The 21935-nt window shown below is 42.8% G+C and overlaps 1 protein-coding gene and 1 pseudogene across 2 annotated transcripts in view; one reads left to right on the forward strand and one right to left on the reverse strand.

Annotated features, from left to right (window-relative positions):
• Window positions 1–19983, forward strand: part of LOC309622144 (uncharacterized protein) — a gene marked incomplete at its 5' end in the record, with an annotated part of 67081 nt that extends 47098 nt beyond the window's left edge. The window contains 4 exons of the mRNA XM_082409292.1: window positions 2380–2517; window positions 5310–5370; window positions 11672–11718; window positions 12429–19983. Of these exons, the coding sequence (XP_082265418.1) occupies window positions 2380–2517; window positions 5310–5370; window positions 11672–11718; window positions 12429–12496 (314 nt within the window). The remainder of the gene's footprint in view (window positions 1–2379; window positions 2518–5309; window positions 5371–11671; window positions 11719–12428) is intronic.
• On the reverse strand, window positions 6852–11484 carry LOC309622145 (RING finger protein 11 pseudogene; annotated as a pseudogene). Its single transcript has one exon. The product of its transcript is annotated as an RING finger protein 11 pseudogene (transcript).
• Window positions 19984–21935: the final 1952 nt, after the last annotated feature.

The raw sequence follows: 21935 nt of genomic DNA on the forward strand, positions 1-21935 counted from the left end.
CTGTCTTGCATGCTTGGGGGCAAGGCCAAGCAAAATGAAGAGGAGAATAATTAGAGAAAGAGGAGGACGTTGGTGGAGAATTGGGAGCAGGTAAGGTGAAAGGGCACAGGAGAAAAGAGATGCATGTAGACTTTTTGGTTTCTGTGGGAAACAGGTTGACACACTTGGGCCTCATTTGGTATTAACAGAACAGAGAGTTAAAGATCTAAGTAGCTAGATAGTGTGCAGCAACTGCCATGAAGTCTGTACACTGAAGAGAACAGTCTCACATCTAGTTTTCATTTTGTTTTATGTCATAGTACCTTATTTATAGCATTCACTGGTGTGTTTGTAGAATACAGATGTTTTCAAATGCTCTGGTTTTGTCTACATGGTTATCTCCTTGTCCTGTTTGTAAGGAATCCAACATTGTAAGACATATTGCATGTTTTTCTCTTGACGATTGTTGACCTTGAAGCGTCATGAACTAACTTGAGCTGTTGGATTCTGTGGAGAAACGTTCAAAAGGGTCTGTGAAAAAGGCACTGTGGTGAGTCGCATTATGCACCCGAGCGTAAGGAGCAAGATATCTGCCACCAGCCCAGCTTGGCCTGGATTGCCTCTGTTTTAGTTCCCCTGGTTAGTGCTTTTCTCCCTAACCACTCTTGTGACTGTGATAATGTGAGTAAGGGCGGAGTTGCTAATGATCTATGTGTGAGGTAAGCTGGTTTGAGGGAGGAAATCTATGGACCTAGTCATTTTCCTTGGTGGTAAGCTTTCAGGGGTGCAGAGATGGATCTTCCTGGGGCCTTTTCTGGTCCCAGGAAGATATCGCATAGATGGGACCTCCCAAGACACACATTGAATCTTTAGGCCTGTTTTTCCTATTATGAGGTACGAACGAGTTTCTTCACTGATGGGGATGATGCTTATCTGAGAAGAAATTGTGAAAGGTGGTGTAGTGTAGAGGTGTGGCTTAAGCTTTTAAGTTTTCCTCCAGGTTTTTCCCCTAAGCTTCCTACTTCGGACGGCCTACTTACATGATACTAGTAGGTGATGTCCGGCTAACAACTTCCTAAATATACCTGCAAGCCAGATCAGTGTCTCTTTTCTCTGTATTCCCATGGAAATCAAGAGTCCCGCCGAATTTTCCATCGAAACAGTTGATTTGTGTTGTCTCTAGGAATTCTAAAGGGCGTACCGTTGCTTCCTAACCGGTGTCATTTGGGAGATCCGCCTCTGTACGTTCAAATGATTAATTTTGAGACTTTGCTCATGTGTGCAGTAAACCCTTGAATTCCCTAAGACCTTCCTTTCCTCCATCTCCTACCCCATTAAGCCCGCTTCAGTTCATCTCCTGAATTTCTTTGGAATCTGTCAGCCAGCTCTTCCTCAACTTCCTAATACTGAACTTGCCTGTCTGTTGCGATTAGGTCCTAACTGGTGTCCATATATCTTGTTTCCTTCCAATCCACTCTTCACACAAGAAACCTTCAAAGCAAGTTGGAACGTTGCTCATAAACATCGCTCACAAGCATTGTTTTGAGAATAGAAAACACACTGTTGGCCTTTAAGACTCTGCGTGGTCTAGAATCCTCTCTGCTTCTCTAGCCCCATCTTGTGCCACTTTTGCCCTCACTTTCTATGCTTCAGATACACTGAATTAACCTTAGTTCTCACTCATCTGACAGAAGTCAGTTCAGATACTATTTTTCACTGTGATTCCTAGCATTAAGGAATTTGATTATCAGGTTTTGTATGAGGACTATTTCATCAGGGGTACAGAAGTTCTGGCCATCTCTGGTTTTGGATATCCCTTATTTGTTGAGACCTTTGCGTTGTTTGGTTGCCTTTTGTCTGTTTTCCAGATGGGAAAACAGGAACAAGGGAAGTATAGGTTATTACTAGGTGGGGTTGAGCAAGTGGAGCAGCAAACTGCAAAGCAGAAAGAAGAGGGACGTACTATAGAGGGATATGACTTCCATCCTCAAGGCGCCTGCATCCTGTGCAGGGAGACAGCCTAACATAAAATGAGCCTAACAACAAATATATTGACTTCTTACTAAAAATCTCCAGTTCATAGAACCGAGGGGTTTGTACCTTCTCCTTTAAAAGTGATAGTCCTGGGACTTCCCCGGTGGTCCCGTGGTGAAGACTCTGCGCTTCCAATGCAGCAGGCGTGGGTTCAATCCCTGGTTGGGGAGCTAAGATCCCACATGCTGCGCAGCCAAAGAAATTTTTTTCAAAAGTTATACTCCTGTATTATTGGCTTTAGTGGTTTAGATTTTGTTTTACTGTTAAGAAGATTTCAGTTTATTTACCGGGAACAAACAACACATAATGTAAGAATAGTTTCCCAGAAACGATTTCCATCATTCTCTTCCTCCCTTTCTCCCGCAGACTGGTGTTTCACCTTGACAAGTTCTCTGTCATTCCATAGGAAAGCTGTCTGGCTTGGAGGTTGCAATCCCAGGGAATTTTTCATCAGCGGGGAAGTCTCCATCACTACAGAGGAATCAAGGGAGAAGTCAGTCCCTGGTAAGTGAGATGCTCCCCCTAAACACCAACACAGCAGTCGTGTACCTTTCAAGGGGTTCAGGGGCAAGATGGGCAAGGCATTTCTACTAACTCTTCTTAAGGATCACGGACAGTGCCCTATGCTACGAGGTAAGCGGTGACTGCTGTAGTTCTTACTGGTGATCCTTTCCTGTCACTGATTCTCGGCTTTCTTTGTATTTCATAGGACTGTTGTCAGTCCAATACAAAATGAGTCTTATTTTTAAAAACCTGAAATGTTTTACAGAGCCTAGCATTCTCATATAGGGTCCTTTCCATTCTCCCCACTTTCCCGAGAGGCCAAGAACACTTCACACCATGAACTAGGAGAGGGGGTAGAGCCCTTTCTGATGAAATACATCAACAAAGACAGAGCCTTAGCCTGCTTGCTCTCTGGACAGGATCTCGGACCACAAGGTCTTCAATCCTGGTATAAATGAAGGAAGTGAGGACAGTTCAACTGGCACTCTCATAACAAGAGTTCTGAAACACCTTCCGAAGAGACTATAGCAGTAGATGAGGGAAGGGAGTGCTACAGTGTGGCAGTACAGGGGGAACGATCGGCTACAGCAGTGAAAAGTGTGGTACCGATTGGTGTGCTCTCGGGGTTCTTGTACATGTAGCATAGATGACCTCTACGGTGGCCCTCCCACCTTCCCACCTGCATTAGGTGTTCTTTTTTTTGTAATTTATGTTTATGTATTTATTTATTGTTTGAACTTATTTATTCTACGTATTTATTTTTTTGGCTGCACTGCGTCTCTCATTGCTGTGCACGGGCTTTCTCTAGTTGGCGGCTAGCGGGGTCTACTCTTGGTTGTGGTGTGCGGGCTTCTCCTCGCGGTGGCGTCTCTTGTTGCGGAGCATGCGCTCTAGGCGCGTGGGCTTCGGTAGTTGCGGCTCACGGGCTCTAGGATGCAGGGTCAGTCGTTGTGGCACATGGGCTTAGTTGCTCCACGGCATGTGGGATCTTCCCAGACCAGGGCTCGAACCCGTGTCCCCCGCATTGCATTGGCAGGCGGATTCTTAACCACGGCGCCACCAGGGAAGCCCTAGGTGTTCTTACATAGAGTCTAAAAACAGAGAGCACTGAGAGAAGGTAGTGGTTATTAAAGGCTCAGGATCTAAATTCTACCTGTCTCTACACCCCTTCCCAGCTGTCGATTTGACCCCATTTTTGAATGCCGACCTCATTCTTCAACTTTCTCTGCCGTTTGTGTACTCACCTTGAAAACTTGTTTCTGTGATGCGTTGAGCAGACACAGGGTGGCAGATTGCAGAGGTGGAAGCTGGTGGTCGGATATTTGTGGGCTGAATCTCCTTCAGTCCCATTCCCATTTCTGGTTGCACAGAGGCCCTACTTCCTGTGTATGACACAGAGCCATAGGATTGCGGGCAGGAGCCAAGTTCTCCATATAGTAAAGACCCCAGTGTGCCTTGGTTATAGTAATATACCTGGCTTCCTTCCTGGTAGGTAAGTGACAGGTGGCTCTGCCCCTGATTTGGAATCTGAGATGGTGTTCCCTGAGCAAGGCTGGCAGAAAGCGATGGATGTAGAGGGACCATGTTATTGGCGTCTGAAGTTTTATCATACTGGGCTGCCAGAAACATGGAGGAAGCAGCTGTATGCCGGTCAGTGAGTGCCAGAGTAAAGTCTCCGAGTGAAGAAGAATTCTTTTCAGTGCTTGCTGTGATGTCCCACTCAAGAACACCTGGATAGGAAGCAGCTGAAGTGGAGATCTGGCTGTGGTCCGTAACTCCAGGTAACATAGTCGTGCTAGAATGTTGGTAAAGGTAGGCACTACCCATGAGTGTCTGGAAAGGGGTACCAGTAGCCGATGCCGAACTGACGGCAGGGGCAGAGACTCTGGAGAAGTTGCAGACGCTTCGTGTTAGGGAAGTTGCATTGCTACAACAGATTTTTAAGCAACAGAGCAATCCAGCCAAGTTTATATTTTAGAGAGAGAACATCTTCCATGTGGAGGATCAGTTGAAATAGAAGAGATTGTTAGAATTGTAGGGCGGTAGTATTCCAGGCAGGAGATGACGAATGCCAGACACCACCTAGTCACAGACATAGCTTTTGCAGAGATCAGCTACATGTTGTTGTTTTTTATTTACTCTCTCATATAATTTTTTTTAAGTCCTGGACCACAAAATACTGTGGCATCGTTGGAAAAATCTGAGACTCGATTCTAGTCTTTTTTCTGTTTGCCTGCTCTGCAGCTTGGGCTTACGTTCTCAAGCCTTACTTTTTCATTGTGAAATAAGAACGGTGCTACTTAACCCGAGAACTCCCCAGGCACATAGACCCGTGGCGTGTGAGGAGCAGTGAAGGAGAGAAGGAATGGAAGTGCTTTGGGGACCCCAAGAGCCCTTCAGAAACCGTTTGTTCTTTTTAATATTGAGCATTAAAAGTGAAGGCATTCCATTTGTTTCACTCAAAAACAAATTCTGTTCTTCTGATAGCCTGTTTTTTTTTTCCACTCCCTTTTTCTATAGTCAGATCAGTTCCTGATGGGCATTCTCCAGTCCACACTATTGCATCTGATTGGAGGCTATGCAAAATTTCCCAGAGACAATGAATTTTGACTGTATAGTAGTTAATTCTTTATAGTACGTTCCTGCAAAAACACTCTTTTCTTCAGAGTTTTTCCTTTTCAGGATAGTGGTAGTGTTGTGGTAACTAATAAAGGCTACTCTTCAGAAAATTGTATAACTCGTTTTTAGTGTATCTACTTCGCTTACTTAATTCCATATTCCCTGTTTTCTAGACAGACTTCTTGGTGTCCACTGTACCCATGGTTTCAACAGGACTGGCTACCTCATGTGCAGGTGAGTTGCCAACCCCAAGAGGCAGAGCATGTTTAAATTGTTCTGTTTACAATAGTAATGTAAGCTAATGTAAGCTGAATGCAAAAAATGCAGTCAGAGAAGTGTATGAAGTGGAAGGCAATTTTGCCCCCTACTCAGATGTTACCACCAGTAATAATTTAGCACATATTTTTTCAGACGTAAAAAATGCAGATATAAGCATATACAATGGTCCCTTGGTATCTGCAGGGGGATTGGTTTTAGGACTCCCCATGGATCCGAAAATCCTCGGATGCTCAAGTCCCGTATGTAAAATGGTGTAGTACAGTCGGGCTTCCATATCTGCAGGTTATGGAACCGTTGGATATACAGAACTGACTGTACCTGTGATTTAATGGTATAGTGTTTTAGACATTCTGGTTTATAATTTAATATATGGAGGACATCTTCGTCTGACAATATTTGGAGACCTCATTCTTATTTATTTATTATTCTTTTTTTTCCTCCAAATTTGCTTTATGTAGTTGGATATAAATAAATGAGCACAAACTTAAGCAAGATACATGTAACAATTTAATAGAACCTGATACTCTTAATTCTTTCAGTGTTTCTCCAACTCATCATGGGGCTCGTAAGAAAAGTAACCAACATGGATACTACTACAGTTGAATGTCAAATCTTTAAGTGCTTAGGACATACTAAATCCTTGTATAATGCACTTATGAGGAACCCTTCAAGAGACTTGTGTTTTGTATGTAGCAAAAAGTGTTAAGAGTCAAATATTCAACTCAGTATAAAATAATAAGAAACACTTCTGATTTGTTAGGTTGAGATTGCTTCTCCTTTTACTAATGAATGATTGTTTTAGCTGTAATATCACTGAGCTGAACAAATATGTCACCTTGGAGTACATAAGGAAAAATAAACACATGCTAAATGGGTAAAACATTACAACTACATCTTTACTAGACCATCTCTACTAACGCTTCAGAAACTTAGAGATTTAGAGTGTTCTTACGTTAATTGCAAGAAAAATAGAAAGAGAGAAATTCCTTCTTTTTTGAGATCACAGCTGTGAAGTCGTGATTATACAAATTCTTCATTTGTGTGCAAAACATGAAACACATTTCTCTTAATTCTCCCTGCTTAGAATTGTCAGTCAACTAGCAGGACTTTCCTTCCAAGAAACAAGAGACTGAGATGTGTTTTATATAACTTCAATAACCTCAGCACTACAGTAAGAAGACATGCAGTATCCTTTTGCTGTGCTTCAAGACAACAGGGAAGGAGGTCACAGGAAAGAAGAAATCAAAATGGTTACAACTGAGAAACTTTTCTCAGTGTAACCATGGTGCCACTTTCATTTTTACATAAGCATGGTGGCATAATTCAAGCTCAATACATCAGAATTCTTAATATTTAAAATTTACCTTGACTTTTAATTATCACCATGTTAACAACCAAAATAATTTGACGAAACTCATAAGAAAGGGTAATGTTAATAAACCCCACTTTACTAGAGTTAGTTTCTGGACACATTAGCTCATTTTTTTTATAGAAGAGGGACAGTGAATCTCAGTTGGCTTACAAGCTAGGAGATCACTTTGAATTCTGCATTTCTTAACTGCAAACAGATATAGCACTTGTAACAGGTTATAACTGGTTTTCAGCTGGTTTTCAAGCACAGAGCCAGCCCCAACAGTAATAGTACACTATTGAAAAAGACCTAAGGCAATGAATTCCATTTCCAGTGGAAAGAAAGAATCGTATGGTCTTGGACAAACAATTCTGATGGTTTACTTAACAGTCACTTAGTAGTTCTTCCTTGCTCATAGAGCTTTATGACTTTTTTGAGGAGTGAAGCATTCAGCTTGAGTGGATAAATCCTTGTTAGGCTAAGACAATCATTATCATATCCCTCTTTGCCATGAATTGTCTTACGAATGGTCATATCAGTCTGTTTTGGCAAATGAGTAATTAAGGGAAGGCTGTTATTGTGCTTATGAGAATGATATTTTTCTCTGAGAAAAGATAAATAGGCATTAGGAAAATGACCATTTGGGCTCTTTTTCTGCTTCCTCCTTGTTTTGTGAGAATATGATATTTGGTTTTACAGCAGCCATCTTGTGACCCTGAGATGATCATATGCCAATAATGACAAATGGTAGATTAGAAAGAACCAGCAAAGACAGAAAACAGCAACATCAATAGTAACAACAATCACAGCAAAAGAACAATGGGACCTTAACTTGTGGAGTTCCTATAAAGTAAAAAATATAAGTGCTCTATGTTTATTCTAAAACAAAAAAAGAACTATGCAAACCAGCTTAAAACTCCTTTTTTTGTGCCAGTGTTCTAAAATGTGGCTTTTCATAAAACCTTGACCCAAATGCCAGCAACTTCAGAAAAGAATTTGGGTAGGGGGAAGAAGAAAGTTATCTCACTTAGGAAAAACAACCACTATCTTTATCCTAATCTTTGGCACACAGTTGAAACATATATAGCTGCTGTAACACTTTACACAATTCCTATGTACTGGAGGAATAACAAGATCTAAATAACAATTATATTTTTCAACACTGGGTGAAGGCTTTACATAAAAATACCATCCTCCTTTTTCCCCCTAAATTTCTAAAATATCACGTGCTTTTCCCCAACATCTGCAGCCGTTCAGGAATTTTTAGGAAACTTTCATGCATGATCTTAATTCCTAATCCCTGGCTCTTTGGGCTCAACCACAAAAGATCAAAACCACCAAAAATGATGGTTCACTTGAAGTCAGGTGAGAGACACTGGCTCAGTTAGTCTCGTAGGACAAAAGCAGTGCTGCATCAACTGTCTCCATGCAGGAGGGGCACGTGAAGGATCTCATCAGCCAGTCATCTGTACAGCCCAGGTGATCTGCATACACAGCAGAAATCAAATTGGGTTCTCATAAACAAAGTGCATCATACAGATCACACACTCCCCGATCTTTTTTTTAAATATTTGTTTTATTTTATTTATTCATTTATTTGGTTGCGCCGGGTCTTAATTGCAGTCGGTGGGCTCCTTAGTTGTGGCATGCAAACTCTTAGTTGCGGCATGCATGTGGGATCTAGTTCCCTGACCGGGGAACGAACCCGGGCCCCCTGCGTTGGGAGTGTGGAGTCTTTAGCCGCTGCACCACCAGGGAAGTCCCCCGGATCCTTTTTTCTGATCCATTTCTTCCAGGGTCATAAACTCCTTCAGGCTGATGCTGTATGAGGCCTATTCTTTGAGCTATCCTAATTTGCTCCTCTCAGCTGAGGTGCTAGGCGAGTCTGACTAGGTGTTGGATGAGAGACCAAAACTGGAACTTGATCCAGATATGGCAGCAGCAGCTCCTGATCCAGCTCCGTCCCCTTGCCAAAGCTAGCCCAGTCGGATTGAGACTTGTGAGGCAGGGAGATGTCATCCGAAGTGGGGGACTTAAGGCAGTTCCCCATCTTCCGGGGCTTGAGTGTGTGATCTGTGTGCTGTTTTGACAGTCTCCCAACCTCATTCTTTTTTTTTTTTTTTTTTTTTTTTAATTAGTTTATTTATTTATTTATTTTTGAATTTAAAAAATTTATTTATTTTTTATACAGCAGGTTCTTATTAGTTATCTATTTTATACATATTAGTGTATATATGTCAATCCCAATCTCCCAATTCATCTCACCACCACCGACCCCCGCCCTGCCCCGCTTTCCCCCCTTGATGTCCATACGTTTGTTCTCTACATCTGTGTCTCTATTTCTGCCTTGCAAACCGGTTCTTCTGTACCACTTTTCTAGATTCCACATATATGCATTAATATATAATATTTGTTTTTCTCTTTCTGACTGACTTCACTCTGTATGACAGTCTCGAGGTCCATCCACGTCTCTACAAATGACCCAAGTTCGTTCTTTTTTATCGCTGAGTAATATTCCATTGTATATGCGTACCACATCTTCTTTGTCCGTGCACCTGTCGATGGGCGTTTAGGTTGCTTCCGTGACCTAGCTATTGTGAATAGTGCTGCAGTGAACATTGGGGTGCATATGTCTTTTTGAATTATGGTTTTCTCTGGGTATATGCCCAGTAGTGGGATTACTGGGTCATATGGTAATTCTATTTTTAGTTTTTAAGGAACCTGCATACTGTTCTCCATAGTGGCTGTATCAGTTTACATTCCCACCAGCAGTGCAAGAGGGTTCCCTTTCCTCACATCCTCTCCAGCATTTGCTGTTTGTAGATTTTCTGATGATGCCCATTCTAAGCGGTGTGAGGTGATACCTCATTGTAGTTTTGATTTGCATTTCTTTAATAATTAGTGATGTTGAGCAGCTTTTCGTGTGCTTCTTGGCCATCTGTATGTCTTCTTTGGAGAAATGTCTATTTAGGTCTTCAGCCCATTTTTTGATTGGGTTGTTTGTGTTTTTAATAGTGAGCTGCATGACCTATTGATATATTTTGGAGATTAATCCTTTGTTGATCGGTTTATTTTTTTTTTTAAGGCTGCATTGTTCCTTTGCTTACTGATGAACATGTACAAGTCAGAAGTTTTTGATATTATAAAACATCAAAGTAATGAACATTCCTGTGTGAACATCTTTGAATATATATGCTTTGTCTCAGTTAACTTCACTCAGAATGGGACTTCTGCATCAAGGAGTTTATGCCCTTATGCTTTTTGTGGGTGTTGCTACACTGTACCAATGTATGGTTGTTCATGCAGGAAATACGTATTGAGCATCTGTTATGTTTAAGCACTGTGCTGGGTGCTAGCAAAAAGACTTGAGAAATTTTGTGAGTGAGGAGACTTGACCTGCCTGCCCTTTGTGAATTCTAGCAGTCCAGAGAGGGAATAGCTATTCAAGAATCACACTCTGCATGTAGAATTACAACTCTGACAGGTGCCAAGGAGAGGGACATGGTACCATGAGAGCATATTTTAGGGAGGATTTGATCTCATCATGGAGATTAGAGAAGGTTTAGGGATGTTTCAGCTGATATCTGAAGGATGAGTAGGTATTAACCAGATAGGGACGTTGGGGAGAGATTTCTGAGCATAAGGAATAGCAAAAGACCCTCTAAGAGGAAAGCATATGCTGTGTTGGAGGAACTGGCCAGGAAGGTGGGGCCGTTGGGGGAGCATGTCATTATAATGGAGCTGCAAGTGTGGGTAGGAGCTCGATCGTGCAGGCTTATGTTTAAGGTTTCAGACTTGAAGAGTAATAGAAAACCATTGAACTATTTTTGTTGAAGGTGAGTGTGTGGAACATACCCAATTGCATTTTCAACCTATCGTTTTGCTACCGAGTGGAGAATACACTGCAGGGAGAAAGAGTGGAAGCGAGGAAGCAAGTTAGGAGACTTGTGTAGAAATTGGGCATAATGGTGGCTTGGACCAGGGTATGGTGGTCATTTTGGTGGAAAGATGTGGACAGATTCTAGAGGTATGTAGGCAGTATCATTGTCAGCACTGGTGGTGGGTTGAGGATGAGGGTGAGGGAGAAATAGCTGTCAGTGATGGTGATTCCTAAGTTTCTGGCTCCTGTGGTTGATTAGATAGGGTTTTTTAGATATGATGTTAATATTTGTCCTAATTTGTCTTTTGTTATTTGTTGGTTCTTGATGAATACTCTTGTCATATTAAGTCTCCTGTTTTTAGTGTACAAAGCATTTTGACCGAAACTGACCGTTGTATGTTATCAGATAACTTTTTAACATCTGCCAGTTTGGTCCTGTATTTTATTCTCTTTCATTTATTGATTAAATTGTTGTATTAATGTAAATAACTATATTAATAGATTTTCTAAAGTTGCGTTATCCTTGCATCCTTGGTCCTTGGAATAAAGCCTGTTTTTTTTTTTTTTTTTTTTTTTTTTTTGGCTGTGTTGGGTCTTTGTTTCTATGCGAGCGCTTTCCCTAGTTGCGGCAAGCGGGGGCCACTGTTCATCGCGGTGGGCGGGCCTCTCACTATCGCGGCCTCTCTTGTTGCAGAGCACGGGCTCCAGACGCGCAGGCTCAGTAGTTGTGGCTCACGGACCCAGTCGCTCCGGGGCATGTGCGATCTTCCCAGACCAGAGCTCGAATCCGTGTCCCGTGCATTGGCAGGCAGATTCTCAACACTGCGCCACCAGGGAAACTCCGGAATAAAGCCTTTTTGTAGTCATGGTATATATCATGCTTTAATAATTATTGATTAGATATGCTGATATTTTCTTAGGATTTTTCTATCTGTATTTGTAAAGCACAATTGGACCTTTTTTTGCAAAAACTTGATTTTCTTTCCTTTTTATTTACAAATGACTCGAATTTTGTTGTTTTGTAGATATTTGATTGATGTAGAAGGCATGTGGCCAGATGATGCAATTGAATGTAAGTATAAGGGTTGTCACTACTTTTCCCTTGTTATAAAATTTGAAGGGAGAAATGTAAGGGAATTTCTCAAATTTTGGAAAAATAGAAAAGTCTGTAATTCATTTGTTCTGACATACGATAACCTTTTACCAAAAGTTTATAAAGGGATGTATCTGGAAATAGCAAGATATAATAGCCTGAATAATTAGTCAGTGGATTTCAGCATTTTTTTTTTCTTTTTAAAATTTATTTAATTAATTAATTTACTTTTGATATTATATCCACTGCCCCACCAAGGAAGTCCCTTTTTCTTCCTTCCTTCTTTCCTTCCTCCCTTCCTTCCTTCCTTCCTTTAAAGCTCCAAGTCATTTAAAATACATGACTTCTTACTAAAAATCTCCAGTTCATAGAACCAAGGGGTTTATAACTTCTCCTTTAAAAGTGATATTCCTGGGACTTCCCTGGTGGTCCCGTGGTGAAGACTCTGCGCTTCCAATGCAGCAGGCGTGGGTTCAACCCCTGGTTGGGGAGCTAAGATCCCACATGCTGCGCAGCCAAAGAACTTTTTTTCAAAAGTTATATTCCTGTATTATTGACTTTAGTGGTTTAGATTTTTTTTTTAATGTTTAGAAGATTTCAGTTTCTTTACCAGGAACAAACAAAACGTAATGTAAAACTAGTTTTGCAGAAACGATTTCCATCATTCTCTTCTTCCCTTTCTCCTGCAGACTGGTGTTTTATCTTTACAAGTTCTCCGTCATTCCATAAGAAAGCTGCTCGTCTTCTGGTTTCATAAGAGATGGTGAACAGTGGTAAAATATCCAGTTGACCGAAATTTCTAGAGTACACTTCAGGGAGCGAATGATGGGGTGGAATGTTGGGGCAGAGTGAGAGATACAGATTCTGGTGAGACTGAGAGTCATGCACAAAAATTACTGGGCTGTGGTGAAGGGAGAACAAAACTAAATCAGGTTCCTGCTGGTGGACAGGAAGCCAAGATGAAGAAGAATGGTGCGTAGCTAGGCAGTGTAATTAGGCCCCTAAGTGCTGTGTCTCCTGATAGTAATTATGAACAGAAACCAAATAATAGTTACTAATAACATGGAGGTGACCAATCCTTGAGAGCTGAGGCAGAGAGAAGGAAAGATGGCATTATGCCTTGTCTCTGGTGCCTTGAGTTTCCCAGGCTGGTTTGTGACCAATCTTGGGTGAAATCATAACTAAGTCATTTCTGCTAAGGTGATCAGCTTTCGTGGGGTCCTTTCTCTGCACTCTGTCCAATGGTAAAGCCCACTGGTTTATGCCTCCTGGAAAACAGTTATTCCAAAGCAGTATAAGTGAAGCATTGATGAAACAGCCATGAAGAACATGTTTCCACATGGCCTCGCACCACCTTTTCAAAGTGCTGTAAAACTTTTTTCATCCAAAAATCAGTAACAGAAAAGGATTGGGATCAAATCCCGTACAGAGGTAGTGTAAGAAAAAAGAGAATAAGGAGCAGAATAGCATGTCTTCAGACAATAAAATCAAGTTGGAAAAGACAGGTCCACAAAACAGATCAAAACTGTAACCTATTATTTCAAAGTGGGCTAAAAGATGTTAGGAAAAACAATGCGAAAGATGAAAGAACATGGATCGAGGAGGGAATGGGAAGTTATTGTTTAGTGGCTATAGAGTCTCTGTTTGGGATGGTGGAAAAGTTCTGGAAATGGTAAATGCTGATAAATGCCACCTATGGGTGTTTGGTTTTAGTTGATCTTCTTCCATGAAAGGGTTTGGAGAGATTCAGAAGCTATGCTGCTGCCTCCATCTTTCTGATGTCCTGCTCAATCTTTTGACATAATTATTTTGAATTTGCACAGTGGTGATGGTTGCACAGCATTGTGAATGTATTTAATGTCACTGAATTGTATACTTGAAAATGGTTGAAATAATAAATTTTGTTTTATGTATATTTTACCATAATAAAAAAAAGATGAAAGAACAGCATAAACCAGAATTAGGTAAGATGATAGAACTCAAGACAGAATTCAAAATAAAAGAAAAAAGTTTCAGAAATGAGGACTAAATTTAAAATAATACAAGAGTGGGGACTTCCCTGGTTGTCCAGTGGTTAAGAATCCACCTTGCAGTGCAGGGGATGCAGGTTCGGTCCCTGGTTGGGGAACTGAGATCCCACATGCTGCAGGGCAACTAAGCCCGCACGCCGCAACTACTGAGCCCACGTGCTCTGGAGCCCACGCGCCACAACTGGAGAGCCCACGAGCCGCAAGGAAGAGCCCACGCACTGCAACAAAGAGCCCACGTGCTGCAACTAATACCCGACACCTCCAAAAATAAATAAGTTAATTAATTAAATAAATTAAATAAAATAATACGAGTGAATGAACATAATGGATAATGCCTTAAGAGAAACAAACAAGAAGAGGAAAAAATTTTTTTAAATCAAAAAGAAGATAAAAAGAATTTTAGAGAAATGGCAAACATAACAGATAGGCAAGAAAGAGTCAGGACAGCTCTGAAAAGAGAAATATAAATACGTATAAGGGGCTTTCCTGGTGGTGCAGTGGTTAAAAATCCTCCTGCCAATGCAGGGGATATGGGTTCGATCCCTGGCCCAGGAAGATCCCACATGCCATGGAGAAGCTAAGCCCGTGAGACACAACTACTGAGCCTGTGTGCCACAACTACTGAAGCCCACGCGCCTAGAGCCCGTGCTCGGCAACACGAGGAGCCACCGCAATGAGAAGCCCGCTTGCCGCAACTAGAGAAAGCCTGCGCACAGCAACAAAGACCCAAAGCAGCCAAAAATAAATAAATAAATACATTAAAATATATATATACGTATAAGAATCTGTTATACCATAAAAGTGACATTTCAAATCAGTGGGACAGATTAGTCAATAAGTTGTGATACATAAATGTTGGGGTATAAATATTTCTCTGGAAGGATCCACAGCACGGCCAAAGCAGATGTCTCTGAGGAGGGAAATGTGTGGCTGGGGAACGTGGGGAAAAGGGTCACTTTTCATTGAATACCCTTGTGTACCTTTTCTAGTGTTCTGTCATGTGAATCTATTACCTCTGAAGTTTGCCTGAGTTCAAACCCCAGTTCCCCCAATTGCTAGCTCTTAATCTAGGGCAAACTCTTCACACTCTCCAAGCCTCTTAATCTGTGAAGTAAGGTCAGTAACTCAGCCTGGTGCTGCCTGGCACAGAATAAACTCTCAAAAAATGGACATTATTAGTGAAAAAAACCCAAATGCCCATCAGTGGATGAATGGATTTTTTTAAATGTGGTGGATATGTGAAATATTATACAGCCATAAAAAGGAATGAAGTACTAACACATGCTACAACATGGACGAACTTGAAAACATTATGCTAAGTGAAAGAAGCCAGAGACAGCGGTCACATTTGTATTATTTCATGAAATGTCCAGAAAAGGCAAAACCATAGCAACAGAAAGCAAATTAATGGTTGCCAGGGCTGAAGGAAGAGGGGATGAAGAGTGCCTGCTGATGCTTAAGGGGGCTTCTTTTTGGGGTGATGAAAACGTGATGGGTTAGATGCCGGTGATGGTTGCATAGGCTTGTGGATGTACTAAATGACACTGAATTTGCAGTTTCAGAAGGTGAATTTTATGGCATGTGAATGACATCTCAAAAAAATAATTTTGAAAATGAAAATTGCCCATTTTCCCATAGTCACTATCCACTGTCTCCATCTCTCCCTTCTCCCCACTGCATTCCTTTTCACGCCCAGCCCTGCCGCTCTCTCCCATCGTCACTCCCTCGAGCTGCCCCACGAGGCCTCCCAGGGAGCCTCTGAACCCCTGGGCGCCTGCGTCCTGTGGCTGTTGGAGCTGCTGCCCAGTGCGCGTGCCCCCACCACTCTCACCCGTGAGAGTGGACGCTTCCGTCGGATTTTTTCTCATGCGTTTCAGTAGATGGTGATGTTTACAAAAGGCGGCACGTGCCCTGCTCAATGGAGGAAGCCCCTCAAGTTAATATTTAGGCGCGTGCAGAAGTTTGATCTCGTCCACCAGTAACCTCAGGATGCTGTGCTCTGAAAGCCAGGTTGGCCGCCTACGGGCATCTGCAAATACAGAGGACTTCAGAGGCATTTGGGCCTCAAATTGAGTCCTTGTACCTCCACATGGGATGTGACCTCAGCCCTTTGCTGCACCTCTGTAAGTGAAGTGGCACAGGAATACCGGCCTTGCCTGTCTTTGCCAAGGTCAACTGAAGAGCGCATTCGCTCCCCTCGTGCTTAGGTGTTGAGTACATCGTGATTTACATACCAGGCCCTATTCGTGGGCCTCCTGATGCAGCAGTTCCCTTGGCTCTGCCCCTGTCGTCAGCTGCCCCTAGGATAACTCTGAGCCCTAGCCACTTCTCTGGTAGATTTCCCTATTCCCCCACTATAGTCACACCTGAATAAGGCAACTCAGACCTTTCAGAGATGTGTCCTGAACCTCTTGTTTTCTGAAATACCTATCTGGTGGTTGTGAGACTTAAGGCCAGCGTCCCCGAGAGACTTTTTCTATTTCTCCTAGTAAACCTAGACTCATCTTCTGTCACCTTCAACTCTACTCCAATTGTGTTCTTTCAACCCAGACCTCTGACCCTGCTTTTTACTTCTGCCATTTCATCCTCACTCCTGCTTCCTTTCCTAAATCCATACGTCTCTTTTGGCCTTCCTAGCCCTGGGCCAAGTTCCTTCCTCTTTGCTCAGTTTTTACCCCTTTCCTTCATTCTCCCATCCAACTTTCAGTCCTTCCTTTCTCACGCCCCAGTTAGCAGCATCTCAAAATTCTTAAGGTTTATTACTCATCTATTAATTGTATTCCATTTACTTATTCAGTTCTATACCTATCTTACCTATGTATGGAAGAACAGCTGGTAGCCAAGGTGGCACCAAGAATCCTAGCAGCTCTCACTTGACGTATCCGTAGTAGACAGCAATTTCCATTTCTTTTTCCCTCTCAGTGAAAAATTGCAGCTTCCCCGAAGAGGTGTATCTGGCAGCATTCTCACGTTGTTGAGCCCGCCTCTTCATGGCCTCTCGCTCTGGCCTCTGCTCTTGTTCGATGGGCTTTGACATGACTGGCTCAGGCACGTTGGGTTCCCTCCATGGAACTCGTTGCTTGCTGAAGTCTTGGCATAGAAGTTGGGTTTGGAGCTTGGATGGGGACTGGCGCTTAGTCACAGCAGGGGGAACAGGCTTCCCGCTGGAGAGAAGCGCCAGATGAAGTTTTGTAGGGTGCAGGCCTAAGAGCAGCAGACTGAGGGGACACGAGGCTGGGTATGGTTGGTCCAAGCCGGTTGGGTTGGGTTGGTCACAGTTGGCTGAGCTGGTTTGGCGGGACCTGGCAGAGAGGCAGGAACTGGCTGGGATGAATTGACTGCAGCAGGTTGAGCTGAGTCAGTAGAACCAGGCTGGGCACGGTAAGCCCCAGCAGGCCGATGTGAGGCCAGAGACTGTGGCCTCCGAGGAGCGGGTCGAGCTTGAGGCTTGTCCCAGGCAGAAAAAGGCAGAGGTATCAACTTGACCTTCCCAGGAGGAGGCCGCTCATACTGGGATGAGGATAGACACTCTGTTTCAGCACTGCTGACTGGTTTCTGGGCTTCGACTTGAGTTTTCTCAGCACTCTTACCCTCATGTGGGGTATGCCGCCATGGCTGGATGGCTGGGGGTCTTTGGGGTTGCTTGAATTTCCCAAGAGCCGACAGGAAGAGAGCCCAGTTTTCTTATCATCCTTCTTCCCCAGCGCATGAAGAACCTTCACAGACTCCAGCATGCGCATGCCTAGGGAGGTTCGAGGCTTTTTAAAGCTCAGTTTGGTGTTTTTTTCGCTTCGTCTCGGGAATTGTTGGCTTCTCTTCTGCCTTGACTTTGTTCCCTGACTGCTTGTTCTCTTCAGCCTTGTTTCTTCCTCTGGTCCTTTTGGTCTTTTCCTGCCCGTGGCTCTTAGTTTTGCTGATCTTTCTGGATGCAGCTTTCTGAGGTTTGCCTTGAGAGTGCTTGGCCGTGTTCACAGGAGCCCTGTCACTGACTGCAGCGTGGCATATAACCACTTCTCCCCCTAACAGGCACTCTGGATTCTTTGGCTGGATTTTGGCCTTGGGAGCGCCACTGATAGGCTCAGAGGCTTTCTGTTTGTTCTTCCTGGGTTGATCAGAGGGAACCTTTATGACACTTGGCTTTTCCTGCACCTGATTCACCTTAAAGGCTCTGGCATCTTTGGCTTTGATCCCGTTGGGACCTTGGGATTGATCAAGATCTTTCAAAGAACTAAAGAGCTGGGGAAGGTGAATATCCTCCGCCAGTGTAGTAATGTCTGCAAGACCACTGCTGGATTCGATCCCATTTTCGAGTGTCCCTAGGTCCTCACGACTCAGGCTGTTCTTTCCCAGATCAGCATTTTCAGAACCAGGCTGCTCCTCTTGGCTGAGGGGATCGGTGCAGGCCAGCGGCTGGTGAATATCAGGGATTCCTAAAGGGAGTAGTGGAGGATCTTGGTTTTCTTTTGGGATGTGTTAGGCATCCAGAATCTTTGAAAGCTTGGTTTTAATATCATCCACGTGCTTACTCTCTATTTGTCCCTGGCTTGGAGCTGGAGGCAGGGCCAGGAGACGCCTGGCACTCTGGACTGGAGCTGTCACTGAAATGTCCCCAAGTTCAGATGCTGGGTTACTCTCAAATATGTGACTGTTTCTGCTACTGCAGGACTTGGGGAGTTCTTGAGTTTGTGTCACACAAAATGTCTGGCTTGGAGGTTGCAATCCCAGGGAATTTTTCATCACCAGGGATGTCTCCGTCACTACAAAGGAATCAAGGTAAAAGTCCAGTCCCTGGTAAGTGAGATGCTCCCGCTAAACTCCAACACAGCAATCATGTACCGTTCAAGGTACATGATTGCTGTGTTGGTGTTTAGGGGCAGGATGGGCGAGGCATTTCTAGTAACTCTTCTTAAGGATCATGGACAATGCCCTGTGCTACGAGATAAGCGGTGACTGTTGTAGTTCTTACTGGTGATCATTTCATGTCACTGATTCTTGGCTTTCTTTGTATTTCATAGGATTGTTATAAGTCCAATACAAAATGAGTCTTATTTTTAAAAAACTAAAGTGTTTTACAAAGCCTAGCATTCTCATGTAGAGTCTTTCCAATTCTCCCCACTTTCCTGAGAGGCTAAGAACACTTCACACCATGAACTAGGAGAGGGGGTAGAGCCCTTTCTGATGAAATACATCAACAAAGACAGAGTCTTAGCCTGCTTGCTCTCTGGACAGGATCTCGGACCACAAGGTCTTCAATCCTGGTATAAATGAAGGAAGTGAGGACAGTTCAACTGGCACTCTCATAACAAGAGTTCTGAAACACCTTCCAAAGAGACTGTAGCAGTAGATCAGGGAAGGGAATGCTACAGTGTGGTAGTACAGGGGGAATGATCGGCTACAGCAGTGAAAAATGTGGTACCTATTGGTGTGCTCTCGGGGTTCTTGTACATGTAGCATAGATGACCTTTACAGTGTCCCTCCCACCTTCCCACCTGCATTAGGTGTTCTGTTTTTTTTTTTTAATTTGTTTATTTATTTTTTGAACTTATTTATTTTATGTATTAATTTTTTTGGCTGCACTGGGTCTTCATTGCTGTGCACGGGCTTTCTCTAGTTGCGGCTAGCGGGGGCTACTCTTGGTTGCGGTGTGCGGGTTTCTCATCGCAGTGGCTTCTCTTGTTGCGGAGTATGGGCTCTAGGCGCATGGGCTTCAGTAGTTGTGGCTCCCGGGCTCTAGAATGCAGGCTCAGTAGCTGTGGCACATGCGCTTAGTCGCTCCACTGCATCTGGGATCTTCCCTGACCAGGCCTCGAACCCGTGTCCCCTGCCTTGGCAGGCGGATTCTTAACCACGGCGCCACCAGGGAAGCCCTAGGTGTTCTCATATAGAGTCTAAAAACAGAGAGCACTGAGCGAAGGTAGTGCTTATTAAAGGCTCAGGATCTAAATTCTACCTGTCTGTACACCACTTCCCAGCTGTAGATTTGACCCCATTTTTGAATGCTGACCTCATTCTTCAACTTTCTTGCTGTTTGTGGGGCTTGCACTTTGGCATTTTCTTAAAAGCTAAACATAAACTTACCATATGACCCAGCAATTCCAGTCCTGCGTATATATGCAAAAGAAATGAAAACCTATGTCCACAGAAAAACTTTTACAAAAATGTTCATAGCAGCATGATTCACGTTATCCGGAAAAAAAAAAAAAAAATGAAACAATCCAAATGTCCAACAACTGGCAACTGGATAAACAAAATGTGGTAGAGCCATACAATGGAATACTAACCAGCAATAAAAAGGAGTACTGGTACACACTATAACAAGGATGAATCTTGAAAACATCATGCTAAGAAGCTAGATGCAAAGACTAGATATTATATAATTCTATTTACATGAAATGTGCAGAAAAGGAAAAAGGCAGATTGGAGGTTGTCTGGGGCTGGGAATGTGGATTGATTGCAAACAGGTATAAGGGACTTTTCTGGGTAACAGAAGTGTTCTAAAACTGGATTGTGGTGATGATTGCACAGCTCTGTAAATTTACTAAAAATAATTGAATTGTATACTTAAAATGGATGTATTTTATGGTATGTAAATTAAACTTCTATAAAGTGTTTTAAAAATCTCTGTAAAGATATGCCAGAACAAGTCACACTGAGTAGCTCTGGAAAGGAAAGATGGGTGCCTGGGAAACGGGAGAGGGAAGACACTGTATCAAATACTCCTTTCTATATTTTTAATTTTGTACCATGTATTGTCAGTTTAAGAAATGAGAATAAACAAAACAAAAACTTACAAGGAAGAGTGTGGCAATAAAGGTTTAATGGCTTTGGTGAGTTCAATAGGAGTAAAACATATGTTAGGCCATAGAAATGTTCTAGCTTACAGAAAGGAAGATGATAAATCCTCTGTCACCATCTGAAGCACAACATGCTTAGTTCAAAGGGACATGCTTAAAAACAGGATGTCAACAAATAGACCCAGAAGCTGTCAACTTAGGAAAGGGGAGTAGAAAGGATGACCTGTGAGAAACGGTTCAAAGAGTGAAGACCTGAGGGAAAATACTTCAGGGAAGGAAGTGGGGACCTGAGAGGTAGAAGATTAGGTCTCTTTTGTGCCTTCAGAGAGCAGAACTGGAAGCAGAGCCAGGAAATCTAGTACAGGCAGATTTTGGATCTTTTTAAGTTTTAAAACCTTTGCCAGCTGGAGCCTTAGACAAATGGAACAAGTTGCCAATGAGCGGCAAGTGAGTGGTGGAGCTGTTGAAGCAGAGGCTGGAGCACCCTGTGGAGCAGAGGCAGCGGAAGTGTTGACGGTCCCTTCCGAGAACGAGTCTGAGAACCTCTGGCACTTCCAGAGGACATGGTATGCACCGCTGGGTGTAAAGCACACACGTTTACATCTGATTAAATGAGGGAGGAGCCTTGGTGTGTGTGTTTCTGCTTCTAGTTTCAATCTTTCTGATTAAGTTCATTCCTGCCTATAAAACGGTAAACATTTAAAAATAGAAAATAGTCTAAAAATAAATTCTTTCTCAACAAAATGTATCTAGTTAGCCCTCTAGGATGGTGAAAATCAAAAGGACAGACGCCAACAAGTGTTTTCAAGGATGTGGAGAAATGGGAACCTTCATACATTGCTGCTAGGAATGCAAAATGGTAACAATACTTTGCATAACAGTCTGGTAGTTCCCCAAATGGTTAAATATAGAGTTAACTGTATTATCCAGAGTATATCCATTCATCGGCATATGCCCAAAAGAAATGTAAAATACGTCCACACAAAAACTTGTACATGGATGTTCACAGCAGCTTTGTTAATAGTAGCCAAGCAGTGGAAGAAATGCAAATGTCCAGTAACTGATGAATAGATAAGTGAAATATGTGCATTCATACAGTGGAATATGATTTGGCCATAAAAAGGAATGAATACATGCTACAGTGTAGATGAACTCTGAAAATATTAAGTGAAAGAAGCCAGTCACAAAAGATCACATGTTGTATGATTCCATTTACATGAAATGTCCAGAATAATGAAATCTATAGAGACAGAAAGCAGATTAGTAACCACAGCCGGGGCAGGGGCTGGGGCAGGGGTGGGAGATTGGGAGAAATGAGTGACTGCTAATGTACATAGGGTGTTTATGGTAGGTGTTGAAAATGTCTTAAAAT

The sequence above is a fragment of the Balaenoptera borealis genome (genome assembly GCF_965194805.1).
Source record: "Balaenoptera borealis genome assembly, contig: HAP1_SCAFFOLD_1623, whole genome shotgun sequence".
NCBI classification, from domain to species: Eukaryota; Metazoa; Chordata; class Mammalia; order Artiodactyla; family Balaenopteridae; genus Balaenoptera; species Balaenoptera borealis.